Genomic DNA, 21,229 nt, shown 5'->3' with positions numbered 1-21,229 from the left:
ATTATTGTGAATCAGTATTTTAACCTCCTGTTTTCTTTCTCTTCAGGTCAGCCAGTTCAGGCAGCTTTATTCCAAAGTCATTAATGATAAGCATGATGATGTTATGGCCAAGTTTGGAGCAATCCTGGCTCAGGGCATCTTGGATGCAGGTAAGTTAGTAGTAAAGCAGTAAAAAGGTCTATGACTTTGCTGAGGGCTGCTGGAAGTATCCTACGTTTCTTGACACTAATCATGATATAGATTTGGAAGCCTGGAGCTCCTGCTAATCTAGCAATGCTCATCACATGAGAGTTTCGCAGAATACTGAAGGTTATCAGAGCTTCCATGAAACCCTTGTTTTCAGGGGGTTTCACTTGACTGCAAATATAAAACCTCTGCATCAGTTTCACAGTAAAACTGTTTGACACTTCAAAGGTAACCCTTTTCCAGATTTCTGCCTAAAGTATCATTTTCCTTCGAATCCATTTGTCAGCCAGAGGTCTGATTTACAGTACGTAAGTGGTGTTTATATGTTGAAGCTTTTCTATCGTAAGTAGTTTCTCTACAAGTCCATTTGGAAATCTCATGGTATTTGTGTGTCAGCTTTCTTTGGGTCCTGTGTTTAAATTATTTTTTTAACCCTATTAGTGAGCATGTTTCTTCATGGTCAGGGGAAAAGGTTCAGAGAAGGCAGCACAATTAATTGCATCAGTATTACTGCAGAAAAGCCAAAGCTATTGTCATCAAAGGCCATCTGCTTCTTACGTCTGTCGCTTGCCAGTAATATGGAATATCACTACATGGCTGCTAGTGACTAAATACTATATCATGGATTTAAACTGCTAACGCCTTTATAACCTCCAGGGCTGAACAAGACGACCTAATGAAGAAAGACTACATGGACAAAAGGAAATCACATTAAAAAATGTGCCCTTTTGCTCACTCTTGCAGGGTCCTGACATTCAGTGATACTCAGTGTTGCTCTTCTTCCCCTTTGCCCTGCAATCCAATGAGGCTTGCACCTCCCTGTCCTGTTGTTGTAGGGAGTGTTTCCATTCAAAGCACACTTCCTGCAGCTCGGTGAGAGAGCAGACACTGTGGCTGGTAGGAGACCCTGGCATTACATGCCCTACCGCTCTCCCTGGCAACCCTAAGTTCTGGAAGCCTGGTTGGCACTAGGGATGTGAACGACTAATCAACTATCTGATAAGCAAATGCTTATCAGATAGTTGACACACTAGTAGACTAGTCGCTCCCCTCCCCACCCCCCCCTTGCTGCTTCTATCAGGAAGAGGCAGCAAGGGGAGGGGTTGGCTTAAAGCGGCAGCACCGTGGGCCAGACCCTGGGCTCCCCACAGTGCTGTTGCTTTGAAATGCCACGTGCAGCCTGAGGTCTGCTGCTTTGAAACACCTCCTGCAGCCCGGGACTGCTTGAGTCCCCCGCTGGCCCCATGCTCCCCGCAGCGCTTTCGCCTTTGAAGTATAGCGACAGCCCTGAGGCTGTTGTACACTTCAAAGGCAGAGGCGCCCTTATCGACTGTTCGATTGGCCAGTTAATCTAAATTAACATCCCTAGTTAGCACGCAAGGCTACTCCCAAACCAGAGTCTCCTGTAGTGTAGCATGTTGTCATGAAGCCCCAGGGTAGCAGGGTCCTGGATTTTTTTTGTCGATGTGGATCTACCTTGAACTTTGTGTCACGATGAGTTAAAAAAATTCAGTGAAAATTTTGTTTGGTTTATTATACAGCATTATGGAAGGGAGCTGTGGCGTGTAGGTAACCAGTGTGTGCGGGGGGAGGGACTGGAAGGATTGGATAGCTCAACTACTCAGCCCTTGGCACTCATGGCAGTACTCAGTATTATCTAGACCAGTGGTTCTTCCCAGACTTTTCAGCTTCACACCCCCTTTTTGATTTTTAAGAAACCTTCACCCCCCCTCTCCCCCCCAATAGCAGCAAAACTTGTTGAGAGGGGGAAAAACAAAAATAGCAGCAAAACTTGGGGGGGCTGGGTCGCCTTGCGCCCCCCCCCACCGGAATTTCTTCACACACCGCAGTTTGGGAACCCATGATCTAGACCCGTTGTCACCAACAGGTCGATCGCGATCGACCGGTCGATCGCGAGGCCTCAACCAGTCAATCGCGAGGCGTCCTGTCTGCCCCGCCCCCATTTCCCTCCCACCCTCGAGAAGCCTCACTACCTACCTCAAGTGGAAATGGAGGTAGTGTTGGCTTCCCAGGGATGGACAGAAGTCCCGCAGCTTAGTGCCACTTCCGGCAATTCTGGAAGTGCGCTAGCTGCTCTGCCGGGTGTACTGCGGGAGGGAGCATCGGCTCCCTGCACCGCACAGGAGGGGTGAGTCAGCCCCGGGGGAGGCACATGCGGGGCTTCCCTGCACGGGGGTGGGGAGTCGGCCCCAGGGCAGGCATGCGCTGGTTTCCCTCGGGGGGGGGGAATTCTGGGAGGAGGCAGATGCAGGGGACTCTCTGCCTCCACTGGCAACCCACTCCCCTAGCTTTCCCCACTCCCGTCCCCAGCCACAGAACTCTGTCCCCACTCTCCAAATTCTGTCCCCACTCCCCTCTTCCCAGCTACAGAACTCTGTCCCCGCTCCCTTCTTCCCAGCTACAGAACTCTGTCCCCGCTCCCCTCTTCCCAGCTACAGAACTCTGTCCCCGCTCCCCTCTTCCCAGCTACAGAACTCTGTCCCCGCTCCCCTCTTCCCAGCTACAGAACTCTGTCCCCGCTCCCCTCTTCCCAGCTACAGAACTCTGTCCCTATTTCCGTCCCCACTCCCTGAACTCTGTCCCCATTGGCACTCTGTCCCCTGCTGCTGAACCCTGTCCTCTGCCCTCCCAGCACCCTGTTCCCTCTCCCTTGCCCCCAGCCACAGAACTCCTTCCCCACAATTATAATGATAAATGCTTCATTTTAGATTTAAATAGCATGAATAAAAAAAGACCATTTATTTCATAACTATAAACACATGATTTTAATTTTATATATCACATAATTTAAAAATAAACTGTTTATCAGAGTGTGTAAGTAAGGGCTGGGGATAGCAAGTGATGGACAGGAGGAGAATTGAGAGGGCGGGGCTTCAAGGAAGGGGTGGGGCGGTAGATCTTCGCCTGTTCTGAGATTTAAAAAGTGATCGTGGGTGTAAAAAGGTTGGAAACCACTGATCTACACCATTCCTGATGGGTGTTTTGTCCAGCCTGCTAAGTCTCCAGTGATCGACATTCCAGTCTCCCCGGGCAATTTATTTCCGTGCTTCACCACCCTGACAGTCAAGATGTTTTTGCCTAATGTCCATCCTAAACTGCCCTTGCTTGCATTTTGAGCCCATGGCTCCGTGTCCTAGCCTAGAATTTTTTCTCCCTCCTCTTTTAAACATGTTCTTGAAAACTGTTATGTCCCTGCTCAGTCTTCTCTTCTCCAGACTAACCAAACCCATTTTTTCCTGTTCCTCCTTAGTCCATGTCTTCTAGACATTTAATCATTTTTATTTCTCTTTTCTGGATTTTCTCCGATTTGTCCACATCTTTCCTGAAATGTGGCGCCTAGAACTGGACACAGTCTCGTACTTGAAGCCTAATCAGTGCAGAGGAGAGCAGAACAATTACTTATGTCTTGCTCACAACACTCCTGCTAATATAGCCAGAATAGTATTTCTTTTTTTTTCTTTTTTTCAACAGTGTTATACAGTTCATTTGTATTTTGCTTGTGATCCGCTTTGGCCCTCAGAACCACCACCTCTTCTCCAGTAGCATGACAGGAGTCCTCTCTAGCTGGGTAGCTTCCTCAGACTTGGATGGCTCCGTTTGAATACTCCCTGTGTGTGTGAGTGTGTGTGAGAGTGTGAGAGAGAGACTGCAGTTTTCATAGCCTGCTATAACCTGATTCACTGAAGGTTCTTCAAAAAGAACACAGTTAATTCCTGAATTCCCTTTATCTCTGCTGCTTCACTAGAAATGCTTATCTGAGGCAGGGAGTGGCAGAGGCTGAAACTGGAGTCCGTTACGGGCAGAGAAAGTTTGCGTCCTCTGCCGTGGCTGGTGCAGCTGAACTCATGATTTTTTATTGGAAGGAAAAGGGAAGCAGTTCTGCCCAGCAACAGGGCTTTGATACACAACACAGCATTTCTCGTGTGTTGGGGAGAGCTGTCCAGGTGTTTTGCTCCCACAAAGAAGTAATCAGGAGGAGTTGTGGTGTTGCAGTGGAAATAAAGAACATGGTCATTGTTGAAATGTTAGGCCTCAGCAGCTGCATTCTGCGAGAATCTTGCCTTGTTACCGAGCACTAAAAAAACCTGTACACTTGAAACTGGCTAGGTCTTTCCTCTCCTGTCCTTCACTGACAAGGGTTTTTTGTCCCTTCCCAAATTTGACAAAAATTATATTAAAAATATAAGTAGGTTTGAGCTCTAGGAATGAAGTTGTGATCTCTTTTAGACCTCCGAGTTTAATCTGTTTCACAGATCCTCTGGGCTCTAAATATCCATTCTCATTTGTAAATCTCCCCCCTTGTTACGAGTGAGGCAGCAAAAGCCGATAAACCAGCATTTATGTGGTTACTCCAAAATGCATTTTCTGCTCTGCTGGTGGGCTGGTCAGCTACTAACTAAATCACTCTGGAGCTAAAATTGGCAGTACTGATCATTCTGTGGCTGTAAACTCAACAAACAAGTTAATTTTAGTTGATTTAATCAGGGGTGATAAGTAGGGAAGCTATCTTTGTAATGGTTAAGGTAATTTGCATCTTTAAGGCCCATTTGTAAAGTGTCAAATTTAAGCAAGGAAAAACCAGTTGCTTTTCATTTCAACCTACCTGGACATAGTCTTAACGACCTTACTACATGTATCTTTCTTCAAAGAGACTTTAACACCAGATTACAGAGGGAAATTTCAGAACTTTCTTTCATGCTTAAACTTGACACTTTACGAATGGGCCTTAACAAAGATGCTACTTATCACCCCTGATTAGCCATTCATTGACTCAAATAGCTATTTCCTCTCTCCCTTCCCCTCACCCACCTTCTGTACTAAATCTGATTTGTCCGTTTTATAATGTGTTCACTTTTTTCACTGTATTCCTTTGATATATGCGGTCATGCCAATTCTCTTCCAGAATATGATCTGAGGAAGTGGGTCTGGCCCACGAAAGCTCATCACCTATTAAACCATCTTGTTAATCTTTAAAGTGCTACATAGTTTTTCCTTTTGTTTTAGCAAGATCAGACTAACACCACTCCCTCTCTATTACTGTTCAACTCCAGCTACATTCATTAGGTATCTTAAATCTAGTTTCTGTGCTGTCCACACAACCGGATGCTCTTCCCTTACTCCTCATGAGGCGCAGTAGTACTGGCCCTCTGAGTTCGATTCAGTGTTTGTACATGCCTAGCACAGTGGAGGCCGGATGTCTGATTAGAGTCTCTAGACTGCAGTACAAATAATTAATACCAAGGGAGGGAAACCGCAAGAGAGCAGTGAGCGGAGCACTTAGTAGGAGAGGTTTGTAAGATGTACGACAGGTGGCTACATATGCAGGGCTGAGGAATGCTGGTCTGGGCCTGTGATTCTCCGTTATAAATGGCACTGCACTCGGAACGAGTGCTTGATTGTATTTTAACAAAATCAGCCTCTCTGCACCTGGCCTCGTCAGCGGTAATGGACTTGCCTGTTGCCCTCTTCAACTCAATCTGCTGAACCCATCAGAGGACTGAAAATCAGATTAACACGTGTGCTCTCTGACTGCAGGCCTTGCCTTCCAGTTCAGTTTCCAGCTGGATGTTTCTGCCTTGCATCAACATTCTGGGTTGTTTTGGTCTCTGCGTTGCAAGTACAAAGCTAAAGACTTTGTTGCCTGACAGAAATTTAATTCTGTGGCAAAGCTTGCGCGAGCTTGTCTCTTTACTGCTTCAATTGATAATCTCTAGACGTGGTTCTTGTAGTTGCTGCTGTTTACATTTTTGTCCTACTGGGATGATGTAGAGTAAACGCATAGGCGTATTTCATCCGGAGAACAGTAGCCGTTCAGGGCCTAAGATTTAGCATTATAAAAACCGTCTTGTGAAATGAATATCCTCGAAAACCAGATACATAATCTCTGCCTCCTGTGATCTGTCTGTGATTTGCATGCTGAAAGACGGTGTACTATAGGGGGATTGTTTGCTTGTGGGCTGACCCTTTCTCCTTCCACGCCACAATTGAAGTTCTGTTGCCTTGATGCCCTCTTGGCAAATTTAGTTGGGCAGGAGGCAGGGGATTGTCTCTCCACTGATTCCACGTTGAGACAATAACTAGCTTCACAAGCGCCGCTGTACATTACACTGCCGCAGGGGACGGTGTGGCAAAACCAGAGCCCAAAGGCTGAGCTGACAGGGGAACAGTGTCTCAGAGGGTTTGCTCTTCAACAAGAGAGTGTTGGGGCCATTGTGACTAGGCTTCTGCTGTTTCTGTCTGCATGGCGATGGCTTCAGAAGCAGCTCGTTGAAGTCTCCATGCTGTGCGGCGCTCAGAAGCGCGCTGGCAGCCCTCTGCTAACTGACTCTGTTTGTGATTCTCCCCAGGTGGCCACAACGTCACTATCTCGTTGCAGTCCAGGACGGGACATACTCACATGCCTTCTGTAGTGGGTGTCCTGGTCTTCACCCAGTTCTGGTTCTGGTTCCCCCTGTCACACTTCCTGTCATTGGCTTACACCCCAACCTGTGTCATTGGCCTCAACAAGGACCTGAAGGTACGTACTCCCGTGGCTGACTCAGCAATCGGATGAGCTAATAGCTAGGGATTAGCTGCCCGCATTTCCATCATCACCACCGCTCATTGACGTGCAGCAAGTTGGGGCAGGAGGGTAGGAAGGGACCTTACTGAGCACAAGCAGCATCTGGGCCCTGGGCTTTAGGTTCCCCACCCCTGGTTTAAAATCTTGAATGGGCATTGAAAGCTGCATGACATGACTTGCTGCTTCAGAGTTTTACCTGTTCTGGCATTTCGGGGGACTGTTTGGAAAGAGAAGTCACTTACACTGCACTCACCATGCCTGCGGCTAAATATTTCCTGGGAGAGATGGGAGGGCACTTGAAAGAAGCTGTCTGGCCATTGTGGACTGGGGGAATGTGATGTAATGTGAAACCAGGGAGTGAATGGCCCAAGATGTTTGGTCTTGTCTGCATGCACCGATAAAGCTGCTCCTGTTTTAGGTTTTATGGCCAGTTTTGCGCTAAGTGAGCCCATGATAGCATCCTAGCATTGAGAACAAGGCAGGTTGGACGTAGCGAACGGCAGCGTGCAGTGAGCTGGAGGAGAGTAAATGCCATACCAGCGCTGAATTAGACTGTAATTGAATAACGACGTTACAGCTGAGCATTTGCCACTGATGGCAGCTTCTCCGCTTCCGGAGGGGGAAAGGGAAGCTTTGGCACTCGAGATGATTTGTGTTTGTCTTTTCAAGGAGGAAAATGCAACCAAGGCAGCTGTTCTGCTGTATTTTCTGTGTACTGCCCTGTAGCAATTCTGTCAAATGTCTGCTATTGTTTTTAGATGCCAAAAGTCCAGTACAAATCCAACTGCAAGCCCTCTACGTTTGCGTATCCTGCCCCTCTGGAGGTCCCGAAGGAAAAGGAGAAGGAAAAGGTTGGTAAGCTCATCAGCTTGTTTTATACCCTGTGTGGATTTGCCCAGAATGAACATTTTAACCTTCCTGGCATTAGCCTATAGCAACGGGCTCGTGAAGAGAAGATTCAGTCCCCAGTATCTCTGGGTATGTCTACACTAGCTCATTAGTTCGAGCTGGGTAGGTAAATGAAGGCAACCGGAGTTGCAAATGAAGCCTGGGATTTAAATATCCCAGGCTTCATTTGCATGTTCCCGGGCGCTTCCATTTTTAAATCCCCCTTAGCCCGAACTAACTTCCCACAGCTAGACACGGCAGTTAAATGTTAGTTCGAATTAACTGTTACTCCTCATTCCACAAGGAGTAACAGTTAATTCGAGCTAACAAGGTAGTGCAGACATACCCTCTGAGAATAAATATTGTATAACTCTGGCCCTGGAGCAGCCTTATTTCCCTCACTGACTTTTCTTTTATAGTAGCAACTGTATTAAACCTACCTGGATGCTTTCTTATTGCCGCATGAGCTTTGCGAATGGGGAAGGGTGGCCATACAGATTGGCCCATTGATTTTTAATTCGCTCAGCTCTCCTCTTTTCTGTCTCTCCCCCTGGTGAATCTCCTCTGCACATGCCATCTTTTTGTTCTGGAGTCATGCAGCACCAAGCCCCGTGATCCTGGTCCATGACGAGGGCTCCTCGGGGCAAAGGCAATACAAATAATGAACAATAACCCTTGAGGGCAAAGTGTCCCGTTAGCTAAGGCAATGCATTAATGTTCATGGGCAGAGTCTCTGGGCCCGTGTCCTGCCCAAAGGTAAATGTCAAAATGGTAACGGCCAGGTAAGAGCCTGAGATGACAGTCTTTGGCAGCATAGGTGTCTTCACAAGAGAGACAGGAGGGCGAAGAAGGGCAGCTTGTGCCCAAAGAACTTGGTAATCACCATCCATGGCTTGACTGGTACAAGGAAGAGGGAGAAAAATTCTTCTCGACCTCTGAGGATAGGACGAGGACCAATGGGCTTAAACTGCAGCAAGGGAGTTTAGGTTGGACATTCGGAAAAACTTCCTACCTGCCAGGGTGGTCAAACACTGGAATAAATTGCCCAGGGAGGTTGTGGAGTCTCCATCACTGGAGATATTTAGGGTTAGACAGACACCTGATCAGATGGTTCTTGGTCCTGCCACGGCTGGATTTGATGACCCTTCCAGTTCTAGTGTTCTAGGATTCTGTGATTGTAGCAGGCTGGTAGCCAGAGAGGCATGTGCTCGGGCCCATCTTGCTAATGTGTGTAGCCTCTTGTGAAAATTGCTAAGTGGTTTAACAAAACTGAACACTAAAAAATTAGGGATTCCCGGATATAGAGAACAGAAGCCTGTTAAAATTAGCCCCACGGAGGGGTAAAAGGTGCCTACCAAAAAGCTGTTTTTGCCTGAGGATTGGACCAGATTGCACACAAAAGCAAGTAATGTCAAAAATCAGTTTCAGTGTCAGGTACTTCTGGGTGTATCCCTCCCTTTCCAAGATTCAAACCCTGTGGCTGAGTCTGGCCCACCCTCAGACCGCCTTGATATAGCACCTAAGACTGCTTCAAAACCTTGGACAGCCTTTCCAGGAGCAGGGACAGATGTGCAGGGCTGACACAGGGCTGCCTGCTGGCCCTGTGGTGGTGGGCTTGTCTGACGATGGCAGTTCAGCAGAAGCTGTGGACAGTCAGAATGCATCCGAAGAGAAGTTCTCAGTCATGTCTTTTGTGGATGTAACTTTTCACATCCTGGGCACTTGCATTGTGTCTGGCCATGTGCGCTAGTGACACACAACACCTGGGTGATGACAGTAGCACTGGCGTGGTGAATTGGGTTATGAATTACGCCATTGTCAAGAATCTCTCTTCCAACTTCATGTTGCCTGGCCACTGAAACTAGGGGAACCAAATTCTCCAGAATTCCTTGTCACTGCTCAGAAGTAAAGAAATCCCTCAGTAGGGAAAACGAAACGGCACTTTTTATTATAAGTGATGATGGAATCTCCAGATTACCTTACCCTCTCATCAGTTGCACCATCAGCTCTGGTCAGGGTCCATGGCACCTCTTTCTCCTCCTGCTTGCTGGTGTTTTCCTCCTGCATGCCACTCTACCTGTGCTGTTTATAAGGTAGAGGGTGGATAGTGAAATTGAGAACTGTCACAGTGCTGGCTCCGCTTTTGTCTGCTTGCCTGGGTGGGAGATGGAGCACTGCATAGCACGTTGAACCCATTCTGAAAGCCCTCTTTGTTGAAATGTCCAGGTTTCTACTGCTGTGCTGTCCATCACTGCCAAAGCCAAGAAGAAAGAGAAGGAAAAGGAGAAAGAGAAAAAGGAAGAGGAGAAAATGGAAGTGGTGGGTATAAACCCATAACTACTAAAATGTCTTCCAGTGAGTCTCGTGTAAGGGGCTGTTTGTAACATGAGCACTGGCTGTTCCCATTCTCACTTGCATTACAGCAACTTCTCAGAATAATGTTAACACGATGCCGTAACCTATCTAGGTGCATGTTTCTCGTGGGGGAATGGAAGAAATTCAGTAACATTCCTGTTGTTTGATGTACCACTGGTGACTTTTTAACCATCTTTCTTACAGCAGTTGCTTTGCAGTAACCGCTATCTATCGGTAAGGTTCCCAAACTAGTTAAATTCTAGCCCTCTGTTTTCACAACCCTGTTACATTCTGAAAATATTCATCTTTCTAGCTATAACTGTCACATGTGCTAATCTATCCGAAAGGGCAAAATACTTCCTCCATTCTGAGCCATTGTTGGCATGTATTGCAATGTGCATTCGCCAGCCTCCAATAGTAGCTGCACTTTGGGGACAAGGTTACCATAGTCAGTCATGTCCATGGAGCTCTTCTGATTTACTATCAGCTGGGGGTTTGGCCTGAGAAATTGAAACTTTATATGCAAGCAGGACTCACCGAGGAGTATCCTCTATGAGCAGGCTTGTGGGAAAGGGGATGGACTTGGCTGGATTATAAGTGATTGATGGAATTGATTCTGAGAACACATAGCCTAAGGAAGAACCATGATTTGCGCGACATCCCAGCATGCAGTTGTTGCTGCTGGAACAGTCCGTGAGCAGAAAATTGCATCATATTGAAAGTCAGCAAGAAAACCCCCGAAATCTGCTTTATCAGGGGTGTGAAAAGATCACAGGTGTAGGGAAGAGTTGCAGATTCTGGAGTTGCAGGCTATGATGTGGCAGCATTTCCCAAAGTGGTGTAAATTCCGTACTCTTCAAATTCCACGGTTTTCCATTTCCAAAAACCTCCCCTTGCCCTAGCATGTGCCAGGCACCCAGCCTTGCAGAAAACACCTTCCAGGCAAACAGTAGCAGCTGATGAGGTTGGGTTTCATTTTGCCTCATTCACCTTAATGAAGTGTCGTGTGAAAGCCTACTAGTGCCTAGCTGAGGTTATGAAGCAGGAGCAGCTTCTTTATGCTGTTTTCTTAAAAACAAAACAACGAAGTTACGTGCGGGAAAACGAAACAAGACGTTGCACGTGGAAAAACAATGGTGGAACATCAAGGTTGCACATTTGAAGTGCCCACAACAATGTAAGTGTGACCACATTGCGTGCATACAGTATAGGGCACAACGTCTCACGCTGCAGAATTGCAGATTCTAGCAGGGTTAAGTTGATCTCCATAGCCTGAAAACATTGTGTGCGCAACCCCGATGAGTTAAAGCAGCTGCTGGGATCTTAAACTTCTGTGTTGTTTGACCCTTTCCCAGCACGGTCCTACCCGTAACATAGTTGTTGCACTGTAGTATTTATCCAGCGCTGTACACGAACCAAAATGTGCCAGGCAAATGAGCTGTCCTCCAAAGAGCTTCACAGTTTAAAATCAATTGAAAGGGAAGAGAGGCTGGGGGGGGGTCCGCAGGGCACCATGTGTGTGTCAGCTGTGTGGAAAGCTGACTTAGACACGCCAAATTGTCGGAGAAGCCAAAGCTGTGGGACAAAGAGCCTACTTCCCCCTGCTGTGTTGTAGCTAACGTCAGGTTTCACCATTGGTCTGGGTTTCCTGGATGCATCTCTGCCATTCCATTTTCCAGTACAGCTCGTAGGAGGTTTGCTGGAGTCCTTCTAAACAGGCTTTTGAGTGACTGGTCATGCTGCCTGGATCAAGTAGCAAGTTTGACATCTCCCCCTACCCCCAAAAAATGTGAGAGAACTGAAGGTTGATGTTAAGCCACACGGTGTTCTTGTGTTTTGTAGGATGAGACTGAGAAGAAGGATGAGAAAGAAAAGAAGAAGGAGCCTGAACCCAACTTCCAGCTGTTAGATAACCCAGCCAGAGTCATGCCTGCTCAGCTAAAAGTCCTCACCATGACAGAGAGCTGCCGATACAAGCCTTTTAAACCAGTAAGTGCAGCCTGCCACTTGCAAGCCTGACACCCTCTTCTCACCCTCAGAGTTCCCAGCAGAAGTGACAGCTTTGAGTGTTCCTGAGAACGAAAATTGTCATCGCTAGTGGGTGTTCTGTACTTTAGAGGCCATATGATATCGCTGTGACTCATCTTTACTTCTCACACCCCTCTTCTCCATTGGTTTCACACATTTGTAGTTATTGGAAGGCAGAGCTGTTCTAGGCCCATATAATGCCCTGATGCTACTTCATTACATTTTCTTACCCCGTTCTTTTCAGAGATTGTGACCCAGAAACAGATCAGATACACCCATTGACACCTTATAAAAACATCATAGGAACCTGGCCAGTGGGTCGAATAAGACGTGTGTAGGGTTGCCAGGTGTCCGGTTTTTGGGCCCTCTGTCCGGTAAAAAAAAAAAATCCAGAAAATACCGGACATGTGCAATGTCCAGTGTTTCCTGGTTTTCCGGCTGGGTGCCGGACAGAAGCTGGGCGGGGGCGGGGGGAGTGACTGACGGGTGGGGCGTGATTGGTGCTGGGAGCCCTGGTTGCATGTGAGGAGGAGGGGCAGCCTGGTCCGTGCTCTTGCGCACTGGTCAAGCGCGTGGTGGAGCCGCAGCTGGACTGACCAGCGCAGGACAGGAGCGCCCTGAGATCTGCACAGCCCGGGTCAGTCTTGCTCCCCGCTGGCTGCTTCGCTCCCCTGCCCCCTCCGCCAGCTCGGCGTCCCGCTGGCTGGTTCCTGCTCCGCATCTTCCCCGGCCAGCCCCGCTGCACCCCCCGCCAGCCCTGCTTCCGACAGCCAGTTCTCTCCTCCTCCTGAGCTCCCCTGGCCAGCTCCACCCCCCCCCCCCGGCTCCCCCGCCCGATATCCTGCGGCCAGCCCTGTTCCGCCCAACACCCACACACCCCACCCCCGCTGACCAGCCCTGTTTCCAGTCGCCCCCCCCATATCTCCCAGCCAGCCCTGTTGTTCCCGCCCCATTAGCTCTGTTTCCTGCCCCCCCCCTTTTCCCGGCCAGCACCGCTCCCCTCCTAGCTGGTCCTGCTCTTCTCTCTCTCTCTCTCTCTCTCTCGCACCCCCACCCCCCATGAAGCGTGTCCGGTCTTTTTTTTATTTTATTTGTTTTTAATGACTACCTGGTAACCCTAGCAGTGATCCTATCCCTGTGATTGCCACAGAGATTTAAACTGAGAAGCAACTTGCCCCAGCCCCCCCGACTCCCAGCCCCCCGACCCCATGCTTACCTGGTTCTGCAAGGCAGCCGGCATAAAATGGTCTTGGAGTGACTGAATTGTTGCCCTTGCCCCCCCCCCCCCCCCTCCCAACAACAACTTTGGTCTTTTTTCCCTCCCACTTCCCCCCCCCCCCTCCTTCCACAGAATTTTTTCTCCGTGTTTATTTTTGGGGGGGTTCGTTATTTTTGTTTCAACCATCTGGCAACCCTAGACATGTGGCAGACCTAAGCCAGCAGCCTGCCACACTGTGGTGGAAGGCAGATATACAGGACACTGGAAAAGTAGTTTCCTCTTTCCAGAATAAACTACCAGAGCCTGCTACAGTAAAACAAAGGCAGGAAAGCACCTGGGACTGGCTAATTGGATTGCTCCCTCAGGCAATGCACTCACATCTGCAGCCTATTCAGGCCTGTGGTGCCGCTTTAAAAAGGTGATAGAAATGTAGCCGTGTTAGTCTGGGGTAGCTGAAGCAAAATGCAGGACAATGTAGCACTTTAAAGACTAACAAGATGGTTTATTAGATGATGAGCTTTCGTGGGCCAGACCCACTTCCTCAGATCAAATACTTTCTTCCACTATTTGATCTGAGGAAGTGGGTCTGGCCCACGAAAACTCATCACCTAATAAACCATCTTGTTAGTCTTTAAAGTGCTACATTGTCCTGCATTTTGCTTTAAAAAGGCTCCCTCCAGGCAAGCAAAGGGGAAGGCAAAGACTGAGGGACCGGAAGGAGAAAGCGGGGAGCAAGAAGAAGCTGTGGGTGAGCTGAGAGGAGGTTGACAGGTACCAGAGGGAGATGTTTTGGATGGGTTGTTTGTGGAAGTAACTGCCAAGTCAGAAGAAAAAACATCCCTGGGCTGGACCCCGGAGCAGTGGGCAGGCCTGGTTCCCCCCAAACCTTCCTCCCCGCCAACACAGAGCCTGTCCCAAGAAGGGAGACCAGGACTAACAAGGGGTTTTCACCCCTAAACCATGGACTAGCCTGTGATGAGTCTGGCTCACTACGCTGTGGACCCTGCCTCCTGGAAAGACAAAGGGTTGTGTATAGGACCACAGCGAGTCTGTGAGGCTAATATTAGCCGCCAGTAGCGCAAGACCCACGGGGCACGGCCAGATCTTTGCCACAGATGGTATAATAATTTGAAGTCTCTGAACATTGAATCCTGGCTCTGTAGCTTGTAGAGTCACCAGACCACTAGGATTAGCCTGCAGTTCCCCTCTGCGTTGTCACTCCTGCAGAGGAGCTATGGTGAAAGGGCAGGTGGATCAGAGAGTTCCAGTGTGAGCAATAATGATGAAAGACTGGCGGATGAGGATTTGTGCTGAACGGTTCCGAGAAGGGTTGTGCTCAGTCTAGACGGTGGTGCGCGGATTCTACACGTACGGTACAAACAGCGAGGAGGCAGTGGAAAACCAGCCAGCCATGGGCCCATGCTATTGCAGAGACCATTGTAACTTGGAGTGGAAAAACCTGCCCAAGGGAGCTGTGGAATTGCCACCAACGGAGCTCTTGGAGCATAGCCAGCGCCCCCATGTAGCAGGGACTGCTGGGGAATAATGAACTCTGCCCTGCCATGATGCACAGAAGGTCAAGTCAATCCTGTTGATTTTTTTTTGAAGTGGAGGGGAAATGGCAGCTCGTTAGCATTAAGGGCACCAGTGGAAAACCTCATGCAAAGAGTAGCCTTGGTTCTCGCAGTCCTCACGCCCTTTCTCTAGGGGCTGATGTTTCAAGAGTGGACGGCGTATTTCCTTTCCAGTCGTCTCCCCCACAGCTGCTGAACCCAGCAGGGCTGTTTTACTAGGGCGAGCGGCCTGTATTTTGCCTAGAAGAGAGGGCAGTGGTCTCCACTCTAACCTGGCATCCCCGAGGTCAGAACTGGGAAAACTGCCATTCCACTAGCGGGCTGCAGCAGCCACACTTTGTAAGACTGTTCTCAGATGCGTTTAAGGGACTTCGAGCTCTTCCTGGTACGTCGTGCTCGCTGAGTTTAGATCTTAACCTAGTTCTGTCTTACAGATTTGTTGCCAATGCCATGCAATTCACTATTGCGTGTGCTGGGATTGTATTACTGGGTGGCGGATTGTGTGCCTAATGGTGGTTTTACCCAGTAGATTTATTATTCCACCGCATCTGACCTCGAAAACGTCTTGGTCTCTTGTTAACACGCAGGGAGAAGGGCATCTGATGGCAGAAACGGGAGATGGAAAAGACCCATTAGTAATAGGCAGCGAGTTGGTGAAGTGTTGTGCTACGCTGGCAGGATACTGAACACGTTGCCAGACTGCGAATGCTGTGTCAAATTCAGCTGGCTTTTGTGGCGCTGTGAGAGATGGCTGGACCTGGGGTGGGCTCTGTGTTGCAGTTGTGTGGGAGGCTGCGCCCAGGAAACGAACCCTCTTGCCCAGAAAATGGGCTCCTGTGTTTAATACACTCACGTTTACTGGTATTTCATCAGCCCGGGGAAGCGCCACCTGAGAACAGCTTCTTTAATACAGCTGTGAAGGGGTGGGTCTGTCCCAGCCCTCAATTGGCCTGGTCTGGATGAAGCTGCTACCCAGCCAGTGCGAGCTGAGTCCCTCACCTGAAATGTTCACTTGCCCACCATCACCAGCCCTAACCTTAGCTGACGTGCAGAGGCTGTGCGGTGTCTGCTTCTGGGGGAGAGAGGCCTCGGGCCTGAGCTAGCAGGGCAGGAAAGACCAGGCTGCCCTTTAGCAGGGAAACGTGCGGTATGGACCCCTGCAGCCTGGCTTGTATCGTCTGGTCACCCGGCTCTGCCTGTGGACGGTTTGCTGAAGGAACAGAGCCATGTGTCTCTTGCTATGGTGGAGAGGTTGCGCCGAGATGGCTTCCCAGCAGCGACACAGAAACATTAAAATCCAGACCCTGCTGGTGGCAGCACCACCATAAATGGCCTCTTTGAGATGCTGATAACACCCTGGAATTCAAGTGTAGCCTGGCTCTGGCACAGTGCCCGGGTGTCCGTACCTCCCCAAGCAGCCACTGGCTTTGGAGAGTTGGATGTTCTGTTCTTTTGTCTTCTGAGGCTCTGCTGACGGGATTCTCAGTCCGTGGAAGCAGCTGATTAGATTCGGCTGTACCTCTGTGGTCCCTGGGCTGGCACAAGCCGGGATCTGACTCTGCTTTGTCCTGCAGAGACTGAATCTCATGAAACAATTATGTGTGTTGATTTTGAAAGTCAAATGGGAAAGTGCCAGATTATAGTGACCGCATCGATCCACAGATCCAGATGTCACCGTCCAGCGAGCCGAGAGAGAGAATGGAAGAGCAGAGGTAGCTGTGGGCTGTTTAGTTCATTAATGTACAGTGCAGCCAGCAGACACAACAAACTCTCACAACTCAGGCAGCAGAGAAAAGCGGGCGTTTCCAGAGACCCTTTCAGCAAAGGTGTGGCTGGTGGGAAGTGTTGCCGCTCATCCGCAAGCTCCGGCTCTTACGTAGGGGACGTGCTTCAGTCAGGGAACCTTCACCAACGAGTCCTAAATCCTCAGGTGCAAATCTAGGAACCCTTCTCCAAAGCCCCTCCAGTGACCTCAGCCTTTGCCAGAGTGCCTAGAAAATGAGGCACTCCGAGGCAGGGAGGTCCAGAGAAGGCTTTTTAGACCCAGCCCCATGCCATCCCTCCAGAAGCACATGGGATCAAGATTAGGGGTGTGAACGACTAGTCACTCCCCCGGCCCCCTTGCTGTCTCTATCAGAAAGAGGCAGCAAGGAAGAGGCGCTTCAAAGCGGCAGCACCGCATGGAGCACAGGGTCAGCTACGGACTCAGCTGACCCTGGGCTCCACATGGCGCTGCCACTTTAAAATGCCGGGGGGAACACGGGGCCAGCAGGGGACTGCCCCGATGGCCCTGTGTTCCCTGCAGCGCTTTTGTCTTTGAAGTATAGCAACAGCCCTAGAGCTGTTGCTACACTTCAAAAGCAGAGGCACCCTTATCGACTAATCAAAATTTAACGTACCTAATTGAGATGTGCATAGCTCCATAGTCACTGTCGCTTATTCCATTCCCCTTGTTAAGAGGTTAGGGTAGGAAAGACTGGATGCCTTGACTCAGCGTGTTTCAGTAACACCCGTAAACATACTGGCCTTAAAGCCTGTTAGGTTCTAGTTTGGGTCATAAACATCTGAGTAAATCTCAAGCCTGCAGGTGCCGCATCTTAATGAATCGGTGTATTCAACTAACATATCTTCACATTTTGTCTCCATCCTGATGGTGTGACACTGGGACGTCCAGTGGGCGGACACGTTTCTTTCATTGTGACGCCACGGAAAGCCGCTTTGATCTTTTAAGCAGAGCATTCGCTTTGATGGGGTTAACCTAGGGCACATGGGGTCCTGTTTCTGTCTTAGGTCAAAGCCAAGCCGACCTAAGACACGGGAGTCCTTGAATGTGTCTAGGCACTTACCCATTCCCTGCCCTTGGCTTCTAGCTTTCCATCGGTGGCATCATCATTCTGAAGGACAACAGTGAGGATATGGAGGAGCTGGTGGAACCGGTGGCAGCCCATGGCCCGAAGATTGAGGAAGAGGAGCAGGAACCCGAACCACCAGAGCCTTTTGAGTACATTGATGATTAAGATCCTGAGGTATGGCGCAGTTCTCTAGCTCCACCAGCAATGGGTAAAATAACTCCATGCAGTCGAAAGGCTCAATGTTTCGATGTTCTACCCCTTTTGCCAGGGGCCATTGTGTACTTTTGTGCCAGTGTGCTGATACGAGTACATTGCCCTTTTTTTTTTTTTTTTTTTTTTTTTTAAGAGAAGGTACCAGGGGAAATAGAAGTCCTCATATGTGCGTAAAATATTTTAGTAGGCCAGGCTGAGCCTGATGCCTCTGCGGTCTGCTAGTTGACTCAGTCCACATGCGACTGGCTAGAGCGGCATCGGTCGACATAAGGAGGCCATTGAGACTCCACATAGTTATAGTCCTTGGCCAGTCTACCCTGTTGTGCAGAATTATACCATAGTGCAGTGGTCTGCAACCAATGGCTTGAAAGCCAAATATGGCTCTTTGGTCATTCCCAAAATGCACACAACTTTTTAAATTAAAATGAAAAATTAAACATGTTAAAAGCACATAATTACTCAGGTCAAGATGTTTTTTTTGTCTGTTTCACCTTTGTTCATTTTAACAACTATCCATCCTCTCTACTCATTGTGGGTCGTGCATATTCTCTTTTTTATTTGATTGGTCAAGGAATCTTTCCGTCATCGTACGTGATGGTGAACTGCTGTAACTCCAGCAGTAAAAATCGTGGAGAGAGATGACGAGTACCGATATTTCAAAAGGAGTGGACAGACGTGTAAGCATTCGTGGATAGGTCTGGATCTGCACAGTCTCTCATTTGTAGTGAGAGACACTTCTCAAACAAAAAACCCAAATTTCATGACAAAACATGCAGCATTTGCTACAAAATTCCCCGAGGGTGATGCACGATGACAAACCTGTGAGAAGCTGCAGTGAAAAATGAACATTGGATAAAATAGCATGCTGGTATGGTCAAAAAAATGTGGGAGCTTAAACTCTCCAAATTTTACGGGTTCGTACAGCATTATTCGAAGGGGGAAGCCTTTCACTGACAGGGATTACATGAAGAGATGCATGTGAAAAATTCATCATGACCTATTTGAGTTTCAGAACAAGGACAAAATCTTATGGAAAATTCAAGATATGCCATTATTGGCATTCTTATACTGGCTCTCTTGCTCGTTTGTTCTGAATTTTGATATAGTTTGGCTCTTTGGTTTGACAAGGTTGACGACCCCTGCCGTAGTGTATGTAGTGACTTCGGAAGGTGGACCCTGTGCGTCAGTTTTGCTGAGCATGCCACAGTTCATTCGTGTCATGGTCTCAAAGGTGGGACGTGTTTTCTGGGATTGGCCACGTTGTGTTCAGCTTCACAGTGGCAGCTTTAGCCGAAAGGGAGAGTCTTTGTCCAAGCATCTCATGCTTGTGCAGAGACGTGCCACAATCTCCCCTTCTGTGACACTGTTCCTGAGCTAAACGGAATGAGCCAAAGTCCATGTGCTCCAGGCATTAAATTATCTAACTGCAGGCTGCTTCATAAATAATATGGGGAGGAGGTGACTGAACTGACTTGCTGATTTGGTGCTGAGAATCTGAATCCTGTTGTCACGAGTCTGAATGTAGGATTAAAAATTCACTTCCCATAAGTGCAGAAATAATTCACACGGATTGCTGGTCAATCAGGGTACCGAGTTTCTTGCCAAAAAGCGAACGTGTTACGAACGCTGGAGCAGCAGTGCCAGACTCAGACGATCTTCGCCGTGTAGAAGCGCACACGTGGACTCTTTTGGGAATGGGCGGAAGACAGCCTCAGCTAATGGTTTTGTCTTTCTGGTTTCTGTCTCCAGGACCAGCTCTGCTAAAGAAAATGGGTTGTGATATTGGAAACACACGAGGGATTTCCTATGGAGACCAGCCACTCAGTGCATGCAGCATCACCGCTGGGCTGACCTAAAGCAGACGGTCTGGGTTTCTGAGTGCAGAAGAGCTTGATGCGATTTAGTGTCCTCTTTCACAAAACATTGTTTTCAAATAAATATATTAAAACCTCTCAGTGGAAAACTTGCTTTTGTTTTGGTTTATCTAAAGGAGGGGAAGATCCGCCAGCGTCCTAATCTGTGAACATACAGTTTTGATCCTCCTCTGACTCCCTCTTCTTCCTACATGAGGTGGGTTTCCCATCATAGGTGTGCCGAGCGATATCCAGTGCTGCTGGCAGCCCTTCACGTATAGTAGACTAGAAGAGGGATGGCTTTTAAAAATGACCCTTGTACACTGTTTCTTAATTTGAATGCTTCTTTAGGCCAAGTGATGGCAGGAAATCCTGGCTGATTCAGTCCTGGCACTAAGTCGACAGATTGAATTTTTGTTTGCTTGCCCTGTTCCCTGGCATCTGCCCAGGGGCGTTAGCAAACTTGACCATTGTTGACTTAAGAACAGTAATAATCTTTACACTGGTCTTCCAGGTACAGTGATAAATCTCTGCTTGTCTCCTGGGTCTGTTACAACAGCACTGAGCACACGTGTTGGGAAATGCACTTTCTCTTTACACCCCAGCAAACTTCCTCTTGTTTTGTGTTCTTTGAGTCTTTTCTCCCAATATGGAAATGTAGCTGGTTTAATCAGTAGGCTAAAAGTGCATTCTGGAATTAGATGGGGAGAATCCAGGCATGCAGTTTTTACGTTGAAAAGTGCATCATTGGCCGAGGACACATTTACAGCTGGGGGCCTGACATTTTTTTCTGTCAGAATGAATGCATTTCTGCCATTCACTGTCTGAGCTGCTAGGGCGTCACCTCTTGTACCTGTAATACTTTGGGTTACAGCAGGGTTTCCCAAACTTTTTCAGCCGTGGAGCCCCTACGGGGTTCTGAAAACTTGGCGGAGCCCTTAACATGTCATGATTTTTAATGCAATAGGTACCCAAATACATAGACACCATTTTGGAATTCTATTTTTTGTTTCTTATAAATTCTTTTTTCCCCCCCAAGAAAGTGATTAGAAAATTAGTAACAATAACAGGGTCATACACCTGTCGATAGTATTTTCTCGCAGAGCCCCTGGACCCATCGTGGGGAGCCCTGGAGTAAACTTTGAGAAACCCTGGGTTATAGCAGAATTAAGCCAGAGAAGCTCAGATATGGCCAATGGTAGAAGAGACTCGTGTCTAAGGTGCATCAGTTGAAACAACCAGCACGTAAACCTGACAAAGGTTTTCTTATGTATATTGCACCCAAGAAAGAATGTTGTCTCAAGTGAACTTAATGAAAAAATCATGCGCATCTTAGCTATGTCTGTAAAATATTTGACCGATCCTGCAGGTATCTAATTTATTCCCGCAAGATGTTTATTAGTGTCTATGTTAACAGACGAGTTGGCCCTCTTTCTCCGCAGAATTCAAGCATCCATTGGGTAGAGGCATGTAAAATA

At 48.2% G+C, this 21,229-nt stretch overlaps 1 protein-coding gene across 1 annotated transcript in view; it reads left to right on the top strand.

Annotated features, from left to right (window-relative positions):
* The window catches only part of PSMD1 (proteasome 26S subunit, non-ATPase 1), a 126,418-nt gene extending 106,557 nt beyond the window's left edge, over positions 1-19,861 (top strand). Inside the window, exons 19-25 of the mRNA XM_075938171.1 lie at positions 47-149; positions 6,555-6,724; positions 7,528-7,620; positions 9,884-9,976; positions 11,855-12,001; positions 17,704-17,859; positions 19,648-19,861. Coding sequence (XP_075794286.1) covers positions 47-149; positions 6,555-6,724; positions 7,528-7,620; positions 9,884-9,976; positions 11,855-12,001; positions 17,704-17,850 — 753 coding nt within the window. The 3' untranslated portion in view covers positions 17,851-17,859; positions 19,648-19,861. The remainder of the gene's footprint in view (positions 1-46; positions 150-6,554; positions 6,725-7,527; positions 7,621-9,883; positions 9,977-11,854; positions 12,002-17,703; positions 17,860-19,647) is intronic.
* The last annotated feature ends 1,368 nt before the right edge of the window (positions 19,862-21,229 follow it).

Source organism: Pelodiscus sinensis, chromosome 10 (genome assembly GCF_049634645.1).
Source record: "Pelodiscus sinensis isolate JC-2024 chromosome 10, ASM4963464v1, whole genome shotgun sequence".
Classification (NCBI taxonomy): Eukaryota; Metazoa; Chordata; order Testudines; family Trionychidae; genus Pelodiscus; species Pelodiscus sinensis.
This window is presented reverse-complemented; position numbering and strand designations above follow the sequence as displayed.